The sequence below is a fragment of the Oncorhynchus gorbuscha genome, linkage group LG18 (genome assembly GCF_021184085.1).
Source record: "Oncorhynchus gorbuscha isolate QuinsamMale2020 ecotype Even-year linkage group LG18, OgorEven_v1.0, whole genome shotgun sequence".
Classification (NCBI taxonomy): Eukaryota; Metazoa; Chordata; class Actinopteri; order Salmoniformes; family Salmonidae; genus Oncorhynchus; species Oncorhynchus gorbuscha.
The window spans coordinates 18,408,612-18,429,798 of record NC_060190.1 but is presented as its reverse complement, the minus strand read 5'-3'; the positions used below and the strand labels follow the sequence as shown (position 1 = coordinate 18,429,798).

Below are 21,187 nucleotides of genomic sequence, written 5' to 3'. Positions count from 1 at the left end.
ATACTTTTGACTGGTACTGTAAGTATTCAGACCATTTACTCAGTACATTGTTGAAGCAGCGATTACAGCCGCTACAAGCTTGGTACACCTGTGTTTGGTGGAGTTTCTCTCAGTCTTCTCTGCAGACCCTCTCAAGCTCTGTCAGGTTGGATAGGGAGCATCGCTGCACAGGTATTTTCAGGTCTCTACAGAGATGTTCGATCGGGTTCAAATCCGGGCTCTTGCTGGGCCACTCAAGGAAATTCGTAGACTTGTCCCGAAGTCACTCCTGCGTTGTCCTGGCTGTGTGCTTAGGATTGTTGTCCTGTTGGAAGGTGAACCCTCGCCCCAGTTTGAGGTCCTAAGCTGCTCTGGAGCAGGTTTTTTATCGAGGATCTTTCTGTACTCTTTGTTCTGTTCATCTTTTTCTCGATCCTGACTAGTCTCCAGTCCCTGCTGCTGAAAAACATCCCCACAGCATGATGCTGTCACAACCATGCTTCACCGTAGGGAAGCAAACTGCAAGCGGGCTGTCATGTGCTTTTTACTGAGGAGTGGCTTCCGTCTGGCCACTACCATAAAGACCTGATTGGTGGATTGCTGCTGAGATGGTTGTCCTTCTGGAAGGTTCTCCCATCTCCACAGAGGAACTCTGGGGCTCTGTCAGAGTGACCATTGGGTTCTTGGACACCTCCCTGACCAAGACCATTCTCCCTCCGATTGCTCAGGTTGGCCGGGCGGCCAGCTCTAGGGAGAGTCTTGGGGGTTCCAAACTTCTTCCATTTAAGAATTATGGAGGCCACAGTGTTCTTAGAGACCTTCAATGCTGCAGAATTTATTTGGTACCCTTACCCAGATAGGTGTCTCAACACAATCCTGTTTTGGAGCTTTACGGACAATTCCTTCAACCTCAAGGCACGGTTTTTGCTCAGTTGACAGTGCATATCAGAGCAAAAACCGTGCCTTGAGATTGAAGGAATTGTATAGACAGGTATGACCTTATATAGACAGGTATGTCCAATCAATTGAATTTACCACAGGTGGACTCCAATCAAGTTGTAGAAACATCTCAAGGATGATCAAATGAAACAGGATACACCTGAGCTCAATTTCAAGTAATACCAAAGGATCTGAATACATATGTAAATAATGTATTTCTGTTTTTTATTTTGAATACATTTGCCAACATTTCTAAAAACCCTTTTTCCGCTTTGTCGTTATGGGTCAATGTGTGTAGATTGATGAGGACATTTGTTGACTTAATCAAATTTAGAACAAGGCTGTAACGTAACAAAATGTGGACAAAGTCAAGGGGTCTGAATACTTTCCGAATGTGCTGTATACATCCCCATGAAGAAAAGGACCGTTTAAAAAAAACAATCATCTGACAAGCAACCAGTTAGATGTGGTAATTTTCACGTTGTCATACATTCTTAGAATGTTTGGAAATTACGTATATTAAGGCATGTGTGAAAATTCTATAGCAATATAGAGTGGGAAAGAGGCCAAACATTTGGAGAATTAATAGACCACGCCAGTAAATAAAACCGGGGGAAAAAACATCTATCTTGTCCAGGACTGGAATCTACACAGACGGTGCGCTATAGCCAATCAGATCTACAGTAGACCTTTATACAAACAAGCCATTTGCCACACGGGCCTGCCATCATTCACTTTGAACGGGACTATGTGTTTTTACAGGCAGTTGCAGTAGCACAACTTTAGATCATTAGAATGCATTCACCAAAAGCCACAAATTACACATGAATGGATTTCTGCAAAAATGTAAACACCACGGGAGTCCACTTACATTTGGGAACTTTACAGTCCTATTGATCAAACAACCATGACAAGGTAGGCTCTTGTCTCCCTCAATTATGCACATCAACAACAAGGTCAACATCTAATGCAAGCCAGAACAATATGAGCTAAAATCTAACAAAGGAACACTAGATAAACCCTCTGAAACGTTTTTAAAATCTAGTTGGTCGTCAAAATTGCACTGATAAACGATGGAGAATTGTAGTGTTCTCGTCCTTCTGCAGCTTGCCTGCCAGTGCATGCTTGCCCCAACAAAGCACCCAAGCTAACGGTCTAGAGTCGGCTAAATTGATAGCTAGTGTAAGGAAGTGCTATTTCTTATGCAGGTGACCAGCTTACTGCTATTGCATTGTTATAACTGAGACAACACATAGCAACGTATTTTCACAGTAAAGCATGTTGGGTCCCCTACAGGATAGCTCCCACACACACACACACTAACTGCCAGGCCAGCGCACACACCAAATCTCTCCCTTTAGCTGAACATTGTGTGACGGCGGGATTCTAGAGTGACGGACGGCCCAGCTGAGCCAATGCAAGAAGACTACCTCCAGCCTGAACCAATCCGAAGAACCGATCTTCTAGAATCAACCTACTTTCTGTTCTGTATAAATTGTGTGTGTAACGGTTAACTCTCTCTTTCCTGCTGGTCTTATGGGCTAACGGAAGGGCCGTAATTACGCTGTACCAGATATCTTCACTCTGAATAAACTGTCGCTTGTCGTACAATTTTACCACCTTGTCTGAATCGATCCTTGACCGGCTCACCCTTCTACATATCCTTTTTATCAACACTAGCTACTTCCAGACACAAATGAGAGAACACCTCACTCTGACCATTTTACTCAGCGTAGCAGAGCTTGTTGGGCTGTTTTCATGTTATCTACAGTAGAGCGTTTTTTTTGCCTATGTTTACTGACACGGTCATATTCAGCAGGTGTTGCGCGTTTGTAAATTCATCAGTTGTTCAGTGCTATGTCGGAGTATATAGTCAGTGTGAATTTACGAATGCAAGAAATATGTTGATTGTATCACAGTACAATAGTTCTTGCTAGCTAACAAAATAACACCTGCATCTCTCGCTGTGTATAGCCACCGAAATATTATATGAGGAGAAAAAGTCATACTCACCCACTCCTCCAATGGCATGAGAGGACATCCTCCTAGCAGCTAGCTAGCTAGCTGGCAACTCTAGCTAACGTTAGGCTCTGTGTTTTTAGCTTGCTACATAAATAGATACTCTAACCTATTAGCCACGTTGACTGACTTGTGATCATTGCCCTTGCTAGTTTGATTGTATTGACCTTTCCAGCCTCAGTTACATTCATTTGTTTTTGTCCAGAATATTGAGTCATTGAAACCGAAACAGTACATCCCAAATGGAGGCAGCAAACAATGTACCAGGCCAGCTGTGATTTACAACCTGATAATAATATTTTTTGAACTACCAAGAAATGTATTGGTGAATTATATTAATCATGCATTGAACGGCATCCATCTATTCAGCCTACAATGCCTTAGTGTAAGTCATGGAACGTTGAGTCAAATAGAACCTATTTGTAAAACCGTTTAAAAAAAACAATCATCTGACAAGCAACCAGTTAGATGTGGTAATTTTCACGTTGTCATACATTCTTAGAATGTTTGGAAATTACGTATAAAGTTGGTTTTGTAGCTTAATAAACTGGAAATTGTATATTTTTGACTGATATTATGATTGTCTGTTTGTTTCTGCAAAGTAGTTCAAATGCTATATGTTCCACTTTAAACTTTAGGTCCGGTTATTGTGTGCTAAATGTGAAATGTTTTTTTGCAATGGGAAGTAATAGTTGTACATTTTGATTGTGAAATGCTTAATGGCTGTGTTTTTGTAAACTTATGATTGGAACCTACTGGCTTATTATGTCCGAGTTTATGGACTGCTTATCCTTTAACATCATGCTGTGTGTGACTGCTGTCTTTCCATCGGCCCTATGCGGTGGTGTAGTGGTGCCTAGAGAAGTGGGTATACTCAAACGTTGCCAAAACGTTCCCAAACGGCCCGCCCAGCGAAGGAAAAGCACCATGTGTGAAAAATACTATGTTTTCCTGTTGTTGTTTTTTGTTTTCCAAAACATTTTAAAGATATTCACTCTCAAAATCACACATTATTTTTTATAGAACGTGATGGTCTAAATCTACAACAATGCTTAAACCACATCAATGTGATTTGATGGGCCTGTCAGGGCCTGGCTTCCCAGTGATTGGGCATCTGTCCACAAAGGCCTATCAATGTCTACGCCCCTGATGCAAACAGTGGATGATGACAATTGCGCATCACAAATAGCCGACTAACCAACACTGACCAACACTTCGGACTAAACTTCTTCAATACCTTGTTTGCATACCCATTGTTTCTTAGTTAGCATTTACTGGTAGAGATCATAAATTGAAACGTCTTTCTTACCCTACCAATGATAAAACCAGTTGAGAGCTGCACACTCTTGCTGCCTGCAGATTATATCCCGTTGAAACTAGGCTGTGTGAGTTGAGTTTATTTTTATTGGGACATTAATCAAGGTTTCAGTAAAAGTGCCGGTTTTAGCCAGCCGGCTAATGTTTAACCGCAGTCCCTGGTCAGGTTATTAAAAACAATTACAAAAACAATACAGACAATCAATCAGCAGTGAACACACGCAGAGCAACACAGGACAAGCAAGACGTAGTATGCAGACAAAGCAACATAGCACATAAAAGCAACACGACAAAATCCATAAAAGCAACATAGTGTTCCCACACCTCACAAACTACAGACAACATTGAAATCGGCAATACACAACTATGGATTATATTCACACATTTGATTGGCCTTTAGCGATGTATTCATGTTTTTTTGTGAAAGTGTAATAGGTAGTGCAGTTGTGTGTGTCTGATGGCAATGACTTCCAAACATGGGCAGCTCTCACAGAGAAAGCAGTTTGACTAAAGGTGCTTTTCCTTAAGGGAACTATACAGTCACCTCTCATGGCAGACCTTGTGGATCAGCTGCCATATGTTTGGGTTTTCTGTGTAGCGGGGGAGCCTAGGCCATTTAGGATCTTGAATACAAGACATGGGTCGGTGTATTGCACAAGATTTTCCAACTCAGGAGCTCAGGAGGTACGGCGCGAATGTGAATATATTTCACGTACTTTGCGATTGTGTAGCCTATGTTGTGCATAATTTCTCTATTGTACTACATCATTGATAAATTGTACACCTCCACTACACTACTTTGATACGCATCAATAGGGACTAAGAAATTAATATGAGCACTGACCACTGACAAAAAATTCGTATACATACGTTGCGTATACCCTGCGTATACCCTCCACTACACCACTGGCCCTGTGTTTTACAAAAAGTGCACTTTCCTACATGATTGCGCTGGTATTACGGTTGTTGTCCTTCCAGAATCTTGAACCTGTCACACAATGAAGGCCTATAGGTTCGTCTCTGCGCAATCATGCCTATAATATATATACAGGCTCTTAATAACATAATCATGTTTCAAGAAAGGAGTGTATAGATTATGACTGGCGAAGGGATTTTATGCGTTGACTGAATGGAAATCGGTAATTATTCGTTGTTTTACTCCGCTTGTCTCGGGAAGAAATTATGAGTTCTCACTGTCGGAGACCGAGTCAAGACCGAGTACAAATGTCAATGACACCGAGACGGTCAATACGTGGTCTCGAGACAGAGTACTAACGTGACAACACTGGGCAGAGGCAGCAGAAACACTCACACATACTGTGTTACATTTATTTTGAAATAACTTCAATACCTACAAAAATATATCTAAGTGACAATCTGCTTTAATATTTTTCTTCTTTATCAATGTCACAAAAATGAACAAACGCGTTTTGAAAGGATTCCTGTTCAGCATTCTACAAAAAAACAGGAGTACAGCCCTCCTTAACTCGTAGTGGTATGAACTTGTATATATATATTTGTATGACACCTAAACAATAGTGCCTGGCAGATGTGTATTGTGTACGCTTGAGTTGTGTAGCAAGCTATTTGGATGTGGAAACGTTTCATACAATCGTCGGGCGCCCACTTTACGATTGGTGATAGCTACAAGACGTCAAATGCGGCAGGTAAGAGGATAGCTACTTTTCTTAGTTTTGCCAAATAAAATAAAAAACAAGCGTTCATTATTAGCCACTTCCTGTATCACATCTGGCCAGTCTTGGCCGCAGTCTAGCAGTTAGCAAACTGGCTAAAGGTAGATTTCTAACGTTAGCTAATACGTCTCAAATTAAGCGAGGATTTAAACAACGCTCTAGAATCTTGCTAGCTAACGTTAGATGTTTATCGTGTGTATTTTTGCATGTATTGTTTGACTATATTGCGAACTATTTTACACTAGCTAACATTAGCCAGCTACAGTAGTTAGCTAACGTTAGAACTTTGTTTTTGTTGCTAACATTTCCTTTGTCCTTTCCAGTGTCAGCCACGATCGTCAAATAAAGCCAATTTAAAATATTGCCCCAACAATCGCAGCCTCGCGCCTGCTATGAGATCACCCTAACAAAAAATAGTGGGGTAAAGATGGCTGCAGAGCTCTTTCCAACCAAGAAGCTGGCCCCAGTATCCTCAACCAAAACAGCTGTGCAGCAATACCAGCAGCAGAACCTGAATAACAACACCATTCACAGCTGCAACTGGCAAGGGCTCTATCCTACCATCCGAGAGAGGTAGGTGACCCCAGTAAGCAGTAGTTAAACTGGGATTCTACTGCATTTTGAAGGGGGGGATGTGTACATTTGAATATATTTAAAATGAACAAAGAAAACACATTTCTTGGGTCTACTAGCTCTTACATGCAGATACTGAAGTCAGAATGTGATGCCATTAATCATATGACTCGTGCTTTCACAGGAATTCAGTCATGTTCAACAATGAGTTGATGGCAGATGTTCACTTTGTTGTTGGCCCCCCAGGAGGGACTCAGCGAGTACCTGGGCACAAGGTAATCAATCCCCTTTAAACCTGTCCAACATATGTGAGTACTTCACTGCGCAAGACAAAACACAACATGTACAGACAGATGAGTCTACTAAATTACCAAAATGTTAAATAAAATGCAATTAGATGTCTCCACACCAGTCTCTTTATGCAAAATCCTTTTGCAAATATCTACATTTATATATGTGTAAATGTATATTCTCTCCACCTTCTATCCCTCATACATCCTCCTACCATAACTTGCTCCCTCTTTGCTTCTCTTCCTTTTATCATGTGACTCCCTATCTTCCATGTTGTCCCTCAGTATGTGCTGGCTGTGGGGAGTAATGTGTTCCATGCCATGTTTTACGGTGAACTGGCAGAGAACAAGGAAGAGATCCGTATCCCTGATGTGGAGCCTCCCTCGTTCCTAGCCATGCTGAAGTACGTGGCCGGTTCCTCCTGACATCTCATTAGATGCAGTCCCAGTGTTCATTGTACATTTCAGAATGAGGGCGACCTTAGTTCATTTGAAATATAGGCTGATTCGTGGTATTTGCAAGTAAGCTATAAAGGAAAAATGCCTCTGACTGAATGATGGGATCAAGTTTTTTTTCCAGATGAAAAGTTTTACTTGTACGTATGCAGGTTAGAATGTGTTCCTTTGAATGTTCAGCTGACAATGCAATTGCATGTGAAATTATAAAGTTAGCCTTCCCATGAATGAGAAGTTGAAGTGAACTTGTCGAGCTCTAATCTGACTCTCCCCACTCTGGTCTGGCAGGTACATCTACTGTGACGAGATCGACCTGTGTGCTGACACTGTCCTGGCTACGCTCTATGCCGCCAAGAAGTACATCGTGCCCCACCTGGCTCGGGCATGCGTCAACTTCCTGGAGACGAGCCTGAGCGCCAAGAATGCTTGTGTTCTGCTCTCCCAGAGCTGCCTGTTTGAGGAGCCCGACCTGACACTGCGCTGCTGGGAGGTGATCGACGCCCAAGCCGAGCTGGCGCTGCGCTCCGAGGGCTTCACAGACATCGACTCGGTGACCCTGGAGAGTATCCTTCGCCGCGAGACGCTCAATGCCAAGGAGATGGTGGTGTTCGAGGCGGCATTGAGCTGGGCTGAGGCCGAATGCCAGCGCCAGGACCTGACGCCCACCATTGAGAACAAACGGCTGGCGCTAGGCAAGGCCATCTACCTGATCCGCATTCCCACCATGACGCTGGATGACTTCGCCAACAGTGCGGCACAGTCGGGCGTGCTGACGCTCAACGAGACCAACGACATCTTCCTGTGGTACACGGCTGCCAAGAAGCCTGAGCTGCTGTTTGCCAGCAAGCTGCGCAAGGGCCTGGCGCCGCAGCGCTGCCACCGTTTCCAGTCGTGTGCCTACCGGAGTAACCAGTGGCGCTACCGGGGCCGCTGCGACAGCATCCAGTTCGCCGTGGACAAGCGAGTGTTCATTGCCGGCTTTGGCCTGTATGGCTCCAGCTGTGGCTCAGCAGAGTACAACGCCAAGATTGAACTCAAGAGGCAGGGCGTGCCGCTGGGCCAGAGCCTCATCAAGTACTTTTCAGATGGCTCCAGCAGCACATTACCAGTGTGGTTTGAATACCCTGTGCAGATCGAGCCCGACACATTCTACACGGCCAGCGTTGTGCTGGACGGCAACGAGCTCAGCTACTTTGGCCAGGAGGGGATGACTGAGGTGCAGTGTGGCAAGGTCACCTTCCAGTTCCAGTGCTCCTCGGACAGCACCAACGGGACAGGTGTGCAGGGGGGGCAAATACCTGAGCTCATCTTTTACGCTTGAGGTGTCGACTGTGAGGGAAACGTAACCCTCCATCTTTACTGCCACAGTAAATTCACCCCTCCGGCTGTTCAGAAAGCATCAGCTCTTAACTATGGCTTTAAAAGTATACCTGGTTAGGAAAAAACAAACATATCCAATTTATTGTGGTGGTTATTTAGTTCACTATACAATTGCCTTATGAGTATGTCGAACCTAGTGTGACTGGGTTGCAGTTACCAAATATTTTCTAATAAAGGATAGGTCATAACACATTTAACACTTCACACATTTTTGTTCTAATGTTTATGAAGCACAGTTCTCATTTAACAAGATTATTAGTGTGTTGCAGGTATCTTTTTAAAACTTCAAACATTCCTATTTCCTTTTAAAGAAAACACTACAACTTGAAAACAAAATATTTCAACCTGTGCAAGAAACTCAACATTGATATAGAGAATACTTAATGTATATCAAATATTTTTGTACTTTGTAACTCGATAAATAGTTAAAAAATTTGATGGTGCAATTTCTAAGATTTTGTATGGTTAATATTGTTACCTCAATCCAAGTATCCCCTTGGGTTTTCTGTGAGATTAATAAAACTGAGAACAGACAAAAACGCAATGTAAACCTGTGCTGAGGTTTAAGATACATGAGTATGTTGCCATCTCAGCATATAGCTAACTTTTTGTTGCACTACTATTGGTCCTCTTTTCAAACGGGACAGCCTTTTTGTATCTCGCTTACATTAATTTAGGGCTTTTTAAAAAATGAATGAATCAGTATGAATTGTTGAAGAATGAGATTCCAATGAGAATGTTGCCATGCTGTGAGGTTGACAGTATCAATGGACCAATGAATGTGTACTGTTGTTGCATATAGAAAATACAATTAACCAGTTCTTTAAAATTGTGTGAAGTGTCTTTTTATATAAAATAAGTATTTTAAAAGGGCTCAGACTGGGGCTATAGAGCAGGTTTGTATAATGTAAATCAAGAGTAAAACAAAATACTATTCAGAGATGTATCAAACCACCATTTACTGTTGGCAGTCCCTCAGAACATGGTTTATACAAGTGTCTCAATGTTAATTACGGTAGCATATTTTCACATTCAAATACACAAACTATTCTATCTTCAACTTCGTGTTCCTGATTAGGCCTCTTTTGTAGAGTGATAGTTCACAATAAAAGTGGGCAAGGCTTTTGTCTCAGGCCTCACACACACCAACAGTATCTTCATCACAAAGAGATAGTGTAGCGTAAGGCCGCTGCACATAGCTGCTGGTTAAGAGCAGTCCATAGCTTTTCACCCAGAAACATAGTCCTCAATAGTCCAATTAAAAAGACCTACATGGTCTTCTGTTTCTTTCGTGCTTGAAACTGCTCCGTTTTGTTCTTAATAGACTTGATGAGCATGGACAGTCCTGGGTCCATTTTCTTGGTGGGTTCAGCCACCGCCTGGCCACTGGCATCTGTTTCCTGTTTCTTTGCTCCCACTTCCTGTGCGGGCGGGGCCTGTGAGCTCTTGAGTGCCTCGTCCTGGTCGCGCTGGCGCTCCTCCCTGCGGCGCTGCTTCTCGACCTGGATGCTCTGGGTGGCCTTGGTCTTCTTGTAGCCCGGGTCGGACGGGTCCAGGTTGTAGAGGTGGGAGGTGAACATGGCCTGGAAACGAGGGTCCTTTACATCCACCTGTCAGAGAGAAGAGATTGGGGGGTGGGGGGGTGAATTGAAGTCTATAAAAAAATCCTCGACAGTAAAATAAATTGTGCATCTTAAGGCAACAGAAAAATGGTCCTTAATTAATGTTGATGAACTTTGGCAAAGTTGTATGTGTAACCAATTCCACCTTATTCCAGGAAATGTAACCTACACTCCCCTATCAATAAGTGTATTCATGAAGCCTCTGATTTGAGACTTTACAAAATCATTCATTGATGTCAATGGGAAACGATGGTAAAAACAAACAACACTTCAAAATACTGCCTGTTGAGTACAAGCTATTTCTTTGCCATGAAAAGAAACCAAAAGGCTGCTCCGACCTGGAAGTCGTCCTCCTCCAGGCTGGTGTTGTCCTTCTTCAGAAGCTTCTTCCTCTTCTTTTTGCTCAGGTTCTGCTCCTCTACGATCTTGTCGTAGTTGAAGTGTTTGTGCTTGTCATCGTCATCCATGAGCAGGGCCATCTCAGCCTGTGGGTTTATGGAGAAATAAAATAGGTTACTTTTGTTTAGCTTACTCACGAACCGTGTCAAGGCATCTGCTCACAAAACGTAATGTGCAACGTCCTGAATACCAGTAACAGTATTAAGTCCATTGCATTAGTGTATACGAGTGCTTTCAACTCCACGTCACTGACACCTACCTTTTGTTTCTCCAACTCCTCCTCCTCTTCAGGTGTCCTCTCCTCCACCTTTTTGTTTTTCTTGCTCTTTGCTTTCTTTTTCAGATCTGGGAGATTAGGAAGAAAACAAAGTCATGGCCAAATCATGCATAAAAGCATATTGTGATTCGTTTTACCAGTGCACTCGAGTAAATGTGGCAACTGATTGAGTATGATTCACGACGCGACTCACCCATAGAACCAAGCTCTTCAGCAAAGAACGGGTCATCAAAGTCGACGTCTGCAGGAAGCTCATCGCCACTGAGGTCCGAATCATCAGATTCCTGAAGGAAAGGGGGGAAAAAAAGTCTGTCACCCTCCAATACAATGTGTGTGAGACATTTAACAACCTTCTTTAATCTGGTGATCTCACCTGCTTTCCGTTGGTCTTTTTCTGCTTTTTCTTGTCCTTCTTCTTCTCAATGAACTCTTCCCAGGGTGTCAGCTTGTCCTTTCCTTCTAGCTTCTCCTTCACCAACTGTTCAGTTGTCTCCTTCAGTCCTGAGGTGAGGAAGATGGAAGTGTAATTGAGGCTGCTTAGTGGTTGGTTGTGCCAACTAAATGCAATTTGTATTGAAGAGTCAAAGTCACAGTCTGACAACAAAAAGTTGCACTGTCTGACATATGGGGAAAGGTCGCACTGACATAATGAAAAGTTGCACTACTGACAATGAAAAAGTCTGCCTGACACAGGGGAATTTTTATTTGTCCCTACCTGGCACCCATGTGATCTCCATCTCCATGCCCTTGTCCTCCTTCTTCTGGTCTTTCTCCTGGATGCTCTTCAGCATCTCTCTGTATTTCTCTATCTGCTTACCGCTGCTCTGCTTCCCTTTCCTGACCTTCTTCTCCACCTCCTTGCTGGCCTCTTCTGGCTGTTTAACTAGGTGAGCAAAAGGGGAAATAAAAGTCAATGCAACAAACATAAGCAATATACATAAAATAACATCTCTCCTTTAAATTACAGTAATAGTGATTTGTCCCCGTTGGCAATAATCTACCAGCACAAAGAATAATACCCTTAAAGTGAGGTTGTCCTTCGAGTATACAGGTTTGAAAGGTATTTTATAAAAGCTAATCAAAATCACTTCAAGTGTTGTTTTCTTCTTACCCTCTGGAAGCTCCTCTTCCTTCTCCATCTCCACTCCATCCTCATCATCATCGCTGGAGGAGGCCAGGTAGGCGTTGAAATCCATCTGTAGCAGCTCGTCCTTGTTGAACTTCCTGTTCATGGCAGTGACACGCTCATGGTCTGTCTCGTCCCAGGTCAACTCCACCTGGGGTGGAAAACACACAATAGGTCATAAATGTAAACAACCTGAAATATCACTACAGAGTCCTTTCTCAACTAAAGAAGACGATAGGACTAGAGGGAAATGTACGAGATGCAAATATTCAGCAAAAACTTTCAACCTGAACAATTCATATTTATTCTGAACAAAAACATTTTTAAAAATGAAACATGTAAAGTGTCCCATGTTTCATGAGCTAAAATGAAAGATTTCCCCAAAACTCAATTCACAAAAATTTTAGGCACAAATTTGTTTATATCCTTGTAAGTGAGCATTTCTACTTTGCCAAGATAATCCATCCACCTAACAGTTGTGACATATCAAGAAGCTGAATAAACAGCATAACCATTACACAGGTGCACCCTGTGCTGGGGACAATAAAAGGCCACACAAAAAATTGTCAGACAAGTTTGGTCTCAAGTTGAGGGAACGTGCAATTGGGTGGCCTTGGTCTTCTTGTAGAGCTGTTGCCAGATAACTGACATCCGGCTTCTTCACCTGCAGGACTGTCTAAGACCAGCAACTCGGACAGCTGATGAAACTATGGGTGTGTTCACGGATTAATCCCGGTTTCAACTGTCCCAGGCTGATGACCGACAGCGTATATGGCGTTGTGTGGGCGAACAGTTTACGGATGTCAACGTTGTGAACAGAGTGTCCCATGGTGGCAGTGGGACTATGGTATGGGCAGGCATAAGCTACGGACAATGAACACAATTGCATTTTATAGAAGGTCATTTGAATACACAGAGATAACATGATGAGATCCTGAGCCCATTGTCATGCCATTCATCCGCCACCATGACATCATGTTTAGCATGATAATGCACAGCCCCATGTCGCAAGGATCTGTACACAAATCCTGGAAGATGAAAATCTCCCAGTTATTCCATGGCCTGCATACTCACCAGACATGTCACCTATTGAGCCTGTTTGGGATGCTCTGGATCAATGTGTACGACAGTGTGTTCCAGTTCCCGCCAATATCCAGTAACTTCGCACAGCCATTGAAGAGGAGTGGGACAACATCCCACAGGCCACAATCAACAGCCTGATCAACTCTATGTGAAGTAGATGTGTCACGCTCCATCAGGCAAATGGCGGTCAAACCAGATACTGACTGCTTATCTGATCCACGCTACTACTTTTATTTTGTAAGGTATCTGTCACCAACAGATGCAAATCTGTATTCCCAGTCATGTGAAATCCATAGATGAGGGCCTAATTTATTTATTTAAATTGACTGATTTCCTTATATGAAGTGTAACTCCGTAAAATCTTTGAAATTGTTGCATGTTGCGTTTATATTTTTGTTCAGTGTACTGCAGGACCATCGCTCCACAGGTGGTAAGCCTGGGACCGACCATGGAGGAAATATTGCTATGACCATAAGAGATTATTAGACAGAGTGTGTCTAACCTTTGATGTGGCTGCTGCTGTGGAGGTGAAGAGCTTGGGGGTGTAGGCAGACAGGTCCACGTCTGTGGCTAAGTCCTTTGGCTCCTCGTCAAACGTCACATCATCAGGGATAAACCTGTTCCCACAGAAAAGAGGGACCACCACAACAGTTAGCATGGGAGTATAGCGACATCCTAATGTTTAGAATGAACCAGCAGCACAGATAATGGTATCATGCTAATAAGTAGTTAGCATGTACAAACGCAATACAGCAAGGATAAGATTCCTCACTATGTGTGTCATTATGTTATTCTATGTATTGATAAGATGTTGTGTACCACCTCTCTTTTGAGGACAGCTTCCTTACCATGCTTTACGTTATGAAGTTATACAGTACATTCTATTACACTTTCATGGAACACATTTTCCTCCAGTGTACACTTCAGTATAAATGAGTGTCTGTCTATTCCCTCACCGCAGGTCCAGGATGGAGCAGCTGCTCTCGTACTCAAAGCCGTCACACTCCTGGTAGATTTTAGCAGCTGTGTCAAGCGAGTCGCACTCCACCACCGCATAGTAGTACTTTAGCCGCTTGAATTGGTAGTCCCGCATCTTCTCTCTGTAAATCCTGCAATACACAAACACATAAATTAAAATTAAATTAATACCAATTCACTTTTCATAGAAACTATTTCACTGCCTACCTTTGATCTGTTAGGACCACTACATTTTATCTCTGGTTCATTTCTGGTTGAACAATACAGGGAGGATAGGGAAGTGTTAATGGGGTAGCTAGATCATACATCTCCTCCTCTGTGTCTTTGTCCGGATCCTCCGGCAGGGCCATCAGCTCCAGGGGACCCTGGGTCTGTTCCTGCTGAACCCGCTCCTTCCCAAACTCTGAGGGGTAGATCTAAACAAACACACAGTGTTAAACATACACAACATTTGTGACTTGGTATGGTGAAGCAATGTCACTTCCATCATATTTGAGTGACAGCCAGCAGGTAAATTAATGTAGCCTTACCTTCACAGAGAGCACAACCCCTCCTTTAGGCTTGAAGGAGTTAAACAGAGCCAGCAGGTCCTTGGCTTTCATCCGGTCCCAATCCATGTTACACACGGCCAGCCTTTGCGTTACCTGTTGTAGTAAAAAACAACATTGGAACATGCAATTTCTTATGTCATTTTAGATGACGAAAGGAAATGAGAAGAGGAAATCCCTCTGGACAATTGAGACACAGCCTTAGACCTCACCTCCTCACTCCGCGGCGCGTCCTTGCACAGCTCGCCCCAGTCGTGCTGGATCTCCTCCTCCTCATGTTTCAAGATGGCTTCCACGTCATCATCGTCATCTTCGTCCGAGCTGGTCTCTACATTGCCTTTCCCCCTGGCCAGATCAGGCCCGCTGCTGTTACTGTCCTCATCTGACTCTGAACCGGACTCGTCCTCGGAGCCGCTCTCCACATCTGCTTCATCCTCGTCATCGTCTTCCTCATCCTCACTGCCGTCTGAGATGCTGGCCGCCTGGTCCACATCGTCCCCGTCCCCCTCAATGTGAGGCACCTTGTCATCTTCCTCTTCGTCACCTGTAAAAACAGCATGTATTCATTGCAGCAACAAACTTCAAAACAATGAGCATATATATATACATATACAATGACTATATAAATAAAAGTGTTTGTTTTTTATATATATACACACACACAGTTGAAGTCAGAAGTTTACATATACCTTAGCCAAATACATTTAAACTCAGTTTAATCCTAGTAAAAATGTTATCCTAGTAAAAAATTCCCAAGATCACCACTTGATTCGTATCGGCATTGAAAAATCATAAATCAGTCGACCTCTAGTCAGAAGGTCATACAATAAGGTCCCCTCTTCTACTTACCCTCCTCACACAGTCTGACTCCTCTGATAGGCTGGTCTCCTTTAGGCCCACTCTTTATGGACTGTAAAGCTTTTCCTTTCTTCAGAGGCTTTTTAGGCTCATCCACTACCTTATCCTCTCCCTCCACAGAGCCCATCTTCGCTTGGGTCTTCGCGTGCTTCTTCTCCTCCTCCTCTTTATCCTTTCCATCCTCCCTTTCCTCCTCAGAGTCAGAGAGATTGTAGAAACGTTTCAGGTCCTCGGAGGAGGTGTGGTTGATGGGTCGGCCGCGCTTGTCGACCGTGTACTTGAGCTTGAAGCGATCGTCGTGGAACATGGACTGGAAGCGCTTGTCAATCTTGATTTTGTGCTCTTTCTCTGGCATTTCCCAGAAGCGGGGGTCCTTTTTCACTTTTTGGAAGCGGTCGTCGCCGCTTTGGTCCTTTTTGGAAGCCATGATGGCTAAGTCGTCAGAGCAGTATCTATCTATAAAGAGGACAGACAGTTTTGTCAATGGAAGTTATTTCATCAAATTATATATTTGTCACGTGCCGAATACAACAGGTGTAAACCTTACATTTTAAGAAAATACCTAAAAAAAAAAATGAATAGATAAGAATAACCAATAATTGAAGAGCAGCAGTAAATAACAATAGGTGGGCTATATACAGGGGGTCCCGGTACAGAGTCAATGTGTGGGGGCACCGGTGTCGAGGTAATTGAGGCAATATGTACATGTAGGTAGTTATTAAAGTGGCTATGCATAGATAATAACAGAGTAGCAGCAGCATAGAATATGGGGGGGGGGGCAATGCAAATAGTCCGGGTAGCCATTTGATTAGCTGTTCAGGAGTCTTATGGCTTGGGGTAGAAACTATTTAAGAGCCTCTTGGACCTAGACTTGCTCCGCTACCGCTTGCCATGTGGTAGCAGAGAGAACAATCTATGACTAGGGTGACTGGAGTCTGACAATTTTTAGGGCCTTCCTCTGACACTGCCTGGTATAGAGGTCTTGGATGGCAGGAAGCTTGGCCCCGGTGATGTACTGGGCTGTACGCACTACCCTCTGTAGAGGCCGAGCAGTTGCCATAATGATTCATGCTATGTAATTTATGATGACAAAGGGCGAAGAAAAACACATTTTGACATTAATTTCATAGCACTCTCTTGAATTGCCTCATTTTCTATACATTGTACAGCAGCAAGTGAACACTCTACATTATAGCATACGTGACAGAGCCAGAGGCCACATCAACTTTAAAGTAGTCCATTTTCTTCTTCACGGTTGGCTGATCCCTTCTAATGACCAGGTTGGACATGACTCAAACTGGATCATCAGGAGGGATCAGCCAATGAAGTTGGAAGTCCCATCCAGTTGACTACATTAAAATGGTGGAAGCCTTCAATGGCGCTTCCCATGCTAAAATGACCTTTTGGCCACTAGAGGCCTCTATCATTCTCTATGGGCACCCGAGCTAGGTAGTTAGCTAGGTAAGCTCAGAATGACATAAGCTAATTCCCACTCTCTATTAGTCCTAATAGGTACACTGCACCACAATGCAATACCCTGGGTGCATAATACTATTCTAACGAGTGAGTGTTTTATTGCATAGCTTACAAGCAAGCTAACACTTTTGATACATAAGTCAGACACACGAGTCAGATATGTAAACAACACTTGATAAGGGCCACTCCAAGACCTGCAGTTAGCATAAGGAACACAATTCAAAGTGTAAACGGATAAATATTTGGCAGAGATAAAGAGTGCAAAAGTATTTTGGTGAATAGAGACTTACCAAAACAACTTCTCCAGTGAAATCGTACCAATATCCACGTGTTCTCCCAGCATGCACCACTTCCGTGACCTTTTTCTTGTCCCACCCCTTTTCGCAATACGGCAAGCCAGGAAGTACAAAACCACAGTTCAGTCCATATTCAATACATAATGTATTCAAATTCAATACATACATTTAGCAATATAGATGTATCATTCGAGCTTTAAAATTAAATCAGCACCATATGCATTAGCCTTTACAACAAGAAGAGGGGGTAGAACTAGTGACTTAAATCCAGTTCCACATTTTCTGTCAAACTAATTAAAAAACAGTTCCATATTTTCTGTTTGTCCACTTTTATTTTATTTATTTCACCTTTATTTAACCAGGTAGGCTAGTTGAGAACAAGTTCTCATTTGCAACTGCGACCTGGCCAAGATAAAGCAAAGCAGTGTGACACAAACAACAACACAGAGTTACACATGGAGTAAACAAACAAGTCAATAACACAATAACACTGTGACGAGGTCAGCCAATGGGGATGACTGGAAGAACACGCTCCCAAAAAATATATTTGTTGTGCAATGGTTTGCTACGTATTACTGTAAATGGTTCGTTAGTCTGTAAACAATTAGTAAAAATGAGCAATGCAATAGGTATTCGTTTTCTCAATGGTAGTTGTGTCTGCCGGAGAGTCTTGAAAATATGCGGCTTTAGATGTCTGGTCCCTCAGCAACATGATGCAGCTCATTCACAAAGAAATGTCATGACTGTTCATTCAAGGTTTCCACCGGTGAAAGAGTTGACTTCTTCCAAAATTTGGCGTTTTCAATGGACTGGAATTCAGATGCAGTTGTCAGGCAGGGCTGGAGGTACAATGAATGTATTTGACACGACTATGAAGAGGAGTCCAAAGAAATGGGCTGCATCAATACAAGACAGTGACAAATATGACTATCTGAAGAGATGAGGTATACAGTAGCTGTATTTGTATGGGATAGTTTGTCCCGTCCTAGCTCTCTTTTATCCAAGAAAATATATGTGTTCTGGTACTGTTCATATTCATTTGCAGGTTGGAAGCCGAGTTGCAAACAGGGCCTATGACATTGCAAGTTAAGGCAACAGGAGTTATGATGCATGGACATAGTCTATGAAAATTGTCACATTCATGGCACTGTTGTTGAAATTGAAGTTTATATCTGTGCTTGTGAGGGTGTGTATTTTGCTGACATTTTGGAATTATGGCAATGGACATTGGCATTGGACATTGGCTGTGGGAAAAGTCACATTGCTGAGCATTTGTACAAAGTAGCCTTCAATGGTTGCTCATAAACAGGCAGGCAGCTTTTTAAACAATAACAAAGCATTCCCCACCCCTGTTTCGGTTGAAAGTTGAGGGATGAGGCTGGAGAAATGTAAACACTCTCAAATGCATAGACAGAGCTATGGCTGCAATATATCCATGATATTAAAATTATAGTTTTAACCATGTTTTGAGGCTATATTGTGTTTGTTTTACTTTTACTTTGTTGACAAACATTGGAGTAAAATAAGCTTATACATGTTTTGGGTTCTGATGGGGTACAACAGTTGAACTAAGCTTATGAGGCATTTATTAGCTGTATTTGTCAAGAATCAATGGGTACATATTAATTTATAAGTCCCAAAATGGATGTAGCAACTGCAAATTGCCCCTTTTAGGGAATACGTTAACTCACTATGTATGGCTGAATATTGAATTGTGCTTTTCTTTTCAGGAAGTAGTTGAGCAGCTCTTCTTAATTGGCATCTCAGAAAAGTCTTTGGTGAGTTAAATCTTCTCCTTATATCCCTTTAAATTACTAATAGGAATTCTAATATGTATTTCTGTTAGAACATCCATAGCCTAGGTGGAATGATAGGGTTTTTGAGCAGAGACCACTAATTATAGATCAATAGATTGATAGAATGGTCTGTAAAACCAGAGGCATGTTATGGAGGGACAAACGCTCTTCTCGCTCCTCAGAGAAACACAAGAGAAAGTGAGATCCCTACCCGCTGTGTCATGTGCGATGAAGAGTTTCTGCCCTGTAAAGAAAACACATTTGATCTGGTGGTCAAAAGCTTGAGGTGATTTGGCCCTGTAGATGTTTCTGACATAATATTTGATTCGAGCCCTCCATGTCCTATTTCCCAGGGTTTTGTATGGCTTACTTGCAGCACGCATTTATCTAGGACTGTATGTTTCTCCTGTTTAGCCTACACTGGATCAATGATCTCCCTGGTGCCTTGGGACAGATAACTGACAGCCTCGTACAAATTTTTACCTCAGTACTTTATTGTCTATTGCCTTTTGCCGGCAGTTTTTTCAAATACGTTTCCTTCTTATAACAACATAATTACACATAGGATTCAGGATTACACCAATCCAGGTTTTTCAGTCTGTATCGCTGTGCTCTCATTCTAATCCATTTCCTTTCCCAAAGATCAACCAGGTCCTGAAGCCAGATGTAGTGTTCATGGGGGCCATGGTGTGCAGGGAGACCCTGTACAAGCTGCGCTGCTCCCTGCAGCTGGCTGAGCTCGAGCGGGAAGGGGGGTTCTCCCCTCACGTGTCCCCCTACATGGCCGTCACAGACCTGGGCAACCTGCTGGGCCAGGCAGGCTTCAGTATGCTGACAGTGGTGAGGCCTTGGGTTTCCGCGCCATAGAAAGACAATATAGGCTAATATGAGTGTTCTATTTTATCCTGTGGTCCTAGCTGTGATACTAGCGATTAGCGCAAAATGATCATGTTTGTGGCAAGCGATAATATTGCATTTTATTTTTCTGCAGGACATTGATGAAATTCAAGTGCACTATCCTGGGATACTTGAGGTCATGAGTGACCTGCAAGGTAGGTTTACTGTATACCACAGTTATACTGTTGTAGATCTGCTTTTTGTTCATACATGCGATTACAGCCTTGAGCCTTCTTGGGTATGACACTACAAGCTTGGCACACGTGTATTTGGGGGGTTTCTCCCATTCTTTTCTGCCTTTTAATGAGGAGTGGCTTATGTCTGGCCACTCTACCATAAAGGCCTGATTGGTGGGGTGCTGCAGAGATGGTTGTCCTTCTGGAAGGTTCTCCCATCTCCACAGAGGAACTCTGGAGCTCTGTCAGAGTGACCATTGGGTTCTTGGTCTCATCCATGATCAAGGCCCTTCTCCCCAGATTTCTCAGTTTAGCTGGCCAGCCAGCTCTAGGAAGAGTCTTGGTGGTTCCAAACTTCTACCATTTAAGAATGATGGAGGCCAATGTGTTCTTGGGAACCTTCAATGCTGCAGAAATGTTTTGGTACCCTTCTCCAGATCTGTTCCTCGACACAATCATGTCTCGGAGCTCTATGGACAATTCCTTCAACATTTACATTTACATTTAAGTCATTTAGCAGACGCTCTTATCCAGAGCGACTTACAAATTGGTGCATTCACCTTATGACATCCAGTGGAACAGCCACTTTACAATAGTGCATCTAAATATTTTAAGGGGGGGGTGAGAAGGATTACTTTATCCTATCCTAAGTATTCCTTAAAGAGGTGGGGTTTCAGGTGTCTCCGGAAGGTGGTGATTGACTCCGCTGTCCTGGCGTCGTGAGGGAGTTTGTTCCACCATTGGGGAGCCAGAGCAGCGAACAGTTTTGACTGGGCTGAGCGGGAACTGTACTTCCTCAGTGGTAGGGAGGCGAGCAGGCCAGAGGTGGATGAACGCAGTGCCCTTATTTGGGTGTAGGGCCTGATCAGAGCCTGGAGGTACTGAGGTGCCGTTCCCCTCACAGCTCCGTAGGCAAGCACCATGGTCTTGTAGCGGATGCGAGCTTCAACTGGAAGCCAGTGGAGAGAGCGGAGGAGCGGGGTGACGTGAGAGAACTTGGGAAGGTTG

The 21,187-nt window shown here is 43.2% G+C and overlaps 2 protein-coding genes and 1 pseudogene across 3 annotated transcripts; 2 read left to right on the top strand and 1 right to left on the bottom strand.

Moving 5' to 3' along the window:
• The first annotated feature begins 4,865 nt into the window (after nucleotides 1–4,865).
• On the top strand, nucleotides 4,866–9,331 carry LOC124003043 (BTB/POZ domain-containing protein 3-like). 2 transcript variants are annotated; one of them, XM_046311027.1, is made up of 5 exons: nucleotides 4,866–5,921; nucleotides 6,272–6,521; nucleotides 6,706–6,796; nucleotides 7,097–7,215; nucleotides 7,556–9,331. In XM_046311027.1, exons 2-5 carry the CDS (start codon nucleotides 6,376–6,378, stop codon nucleotides 8,586–8,588), a joined length of 1,389 nt encoding a protein of 462 aa, XP_046166983.1. In that variant the 5' UTR covers nucleotides 4,866–5,921; nucleotides 6,272–6,375; the 3' UTR covers nucleotides 8,589–9,331. The 2 variants fall into 2 exon arrangements, with proteins under 2 accessions (XP_046166983.1, XP_046166984.1); XM_046311028.1 differs by lacking the exon at nucleotides 4,866–5,921 and adding an exon at nucleotides 5,981–6,049.
• A 138-nt stretch (nucleotides 9,332–9,469) lies between these two features.
• LOC124003042 (ESF1 homolog) lies at nucleotides 9,470–17,399 on the bottom strand. The gene is made up of 14 exons (XM_046311025.1): nucleotides 17,305–17,399; nucleotides 15,530–15,994; nucleotides 14,893–15,224; nucleotides 14,663–14,776; nucleotides 14,439–14,548; nucleotides 14,111–14,263; nucleotides 13,657–13,771; nucleotides 12,057–12,222; nucleotides 11,661–11,828; nucleotides 11,319–11,446; nucleotides 11,139–11,229; nucleotides 10,928–11,013; nucleotides 10,608–10,754; nucleotides 9,470–10,257 (listed from the first exon to the last, which is right to left on the bottom strand). Exons 2-14 carry the CDS (start codon nucleotides 15,963–15,965, stop codon nucleotides 9,916–9,918), a joined length of 2,388 nt encoding a protein of 795 aa, XP_046166981.1. The 5' UTR covers nucleotides 15,966–15,994; nucleotides 17,305–17,399; the 3' UTR covers nucleotides 9,470–9,915.
• A 516-nt stretch (nucleotides 17,400–17,915) lies between these two features.
• LOC124003262 lies at nucleotides 17,916–20,493 on the top strand (annotated as a pseudogene).
• The last annotated feature ends 694 nt before the right edge of the window (nucleotides 20,494–21,187 follow it).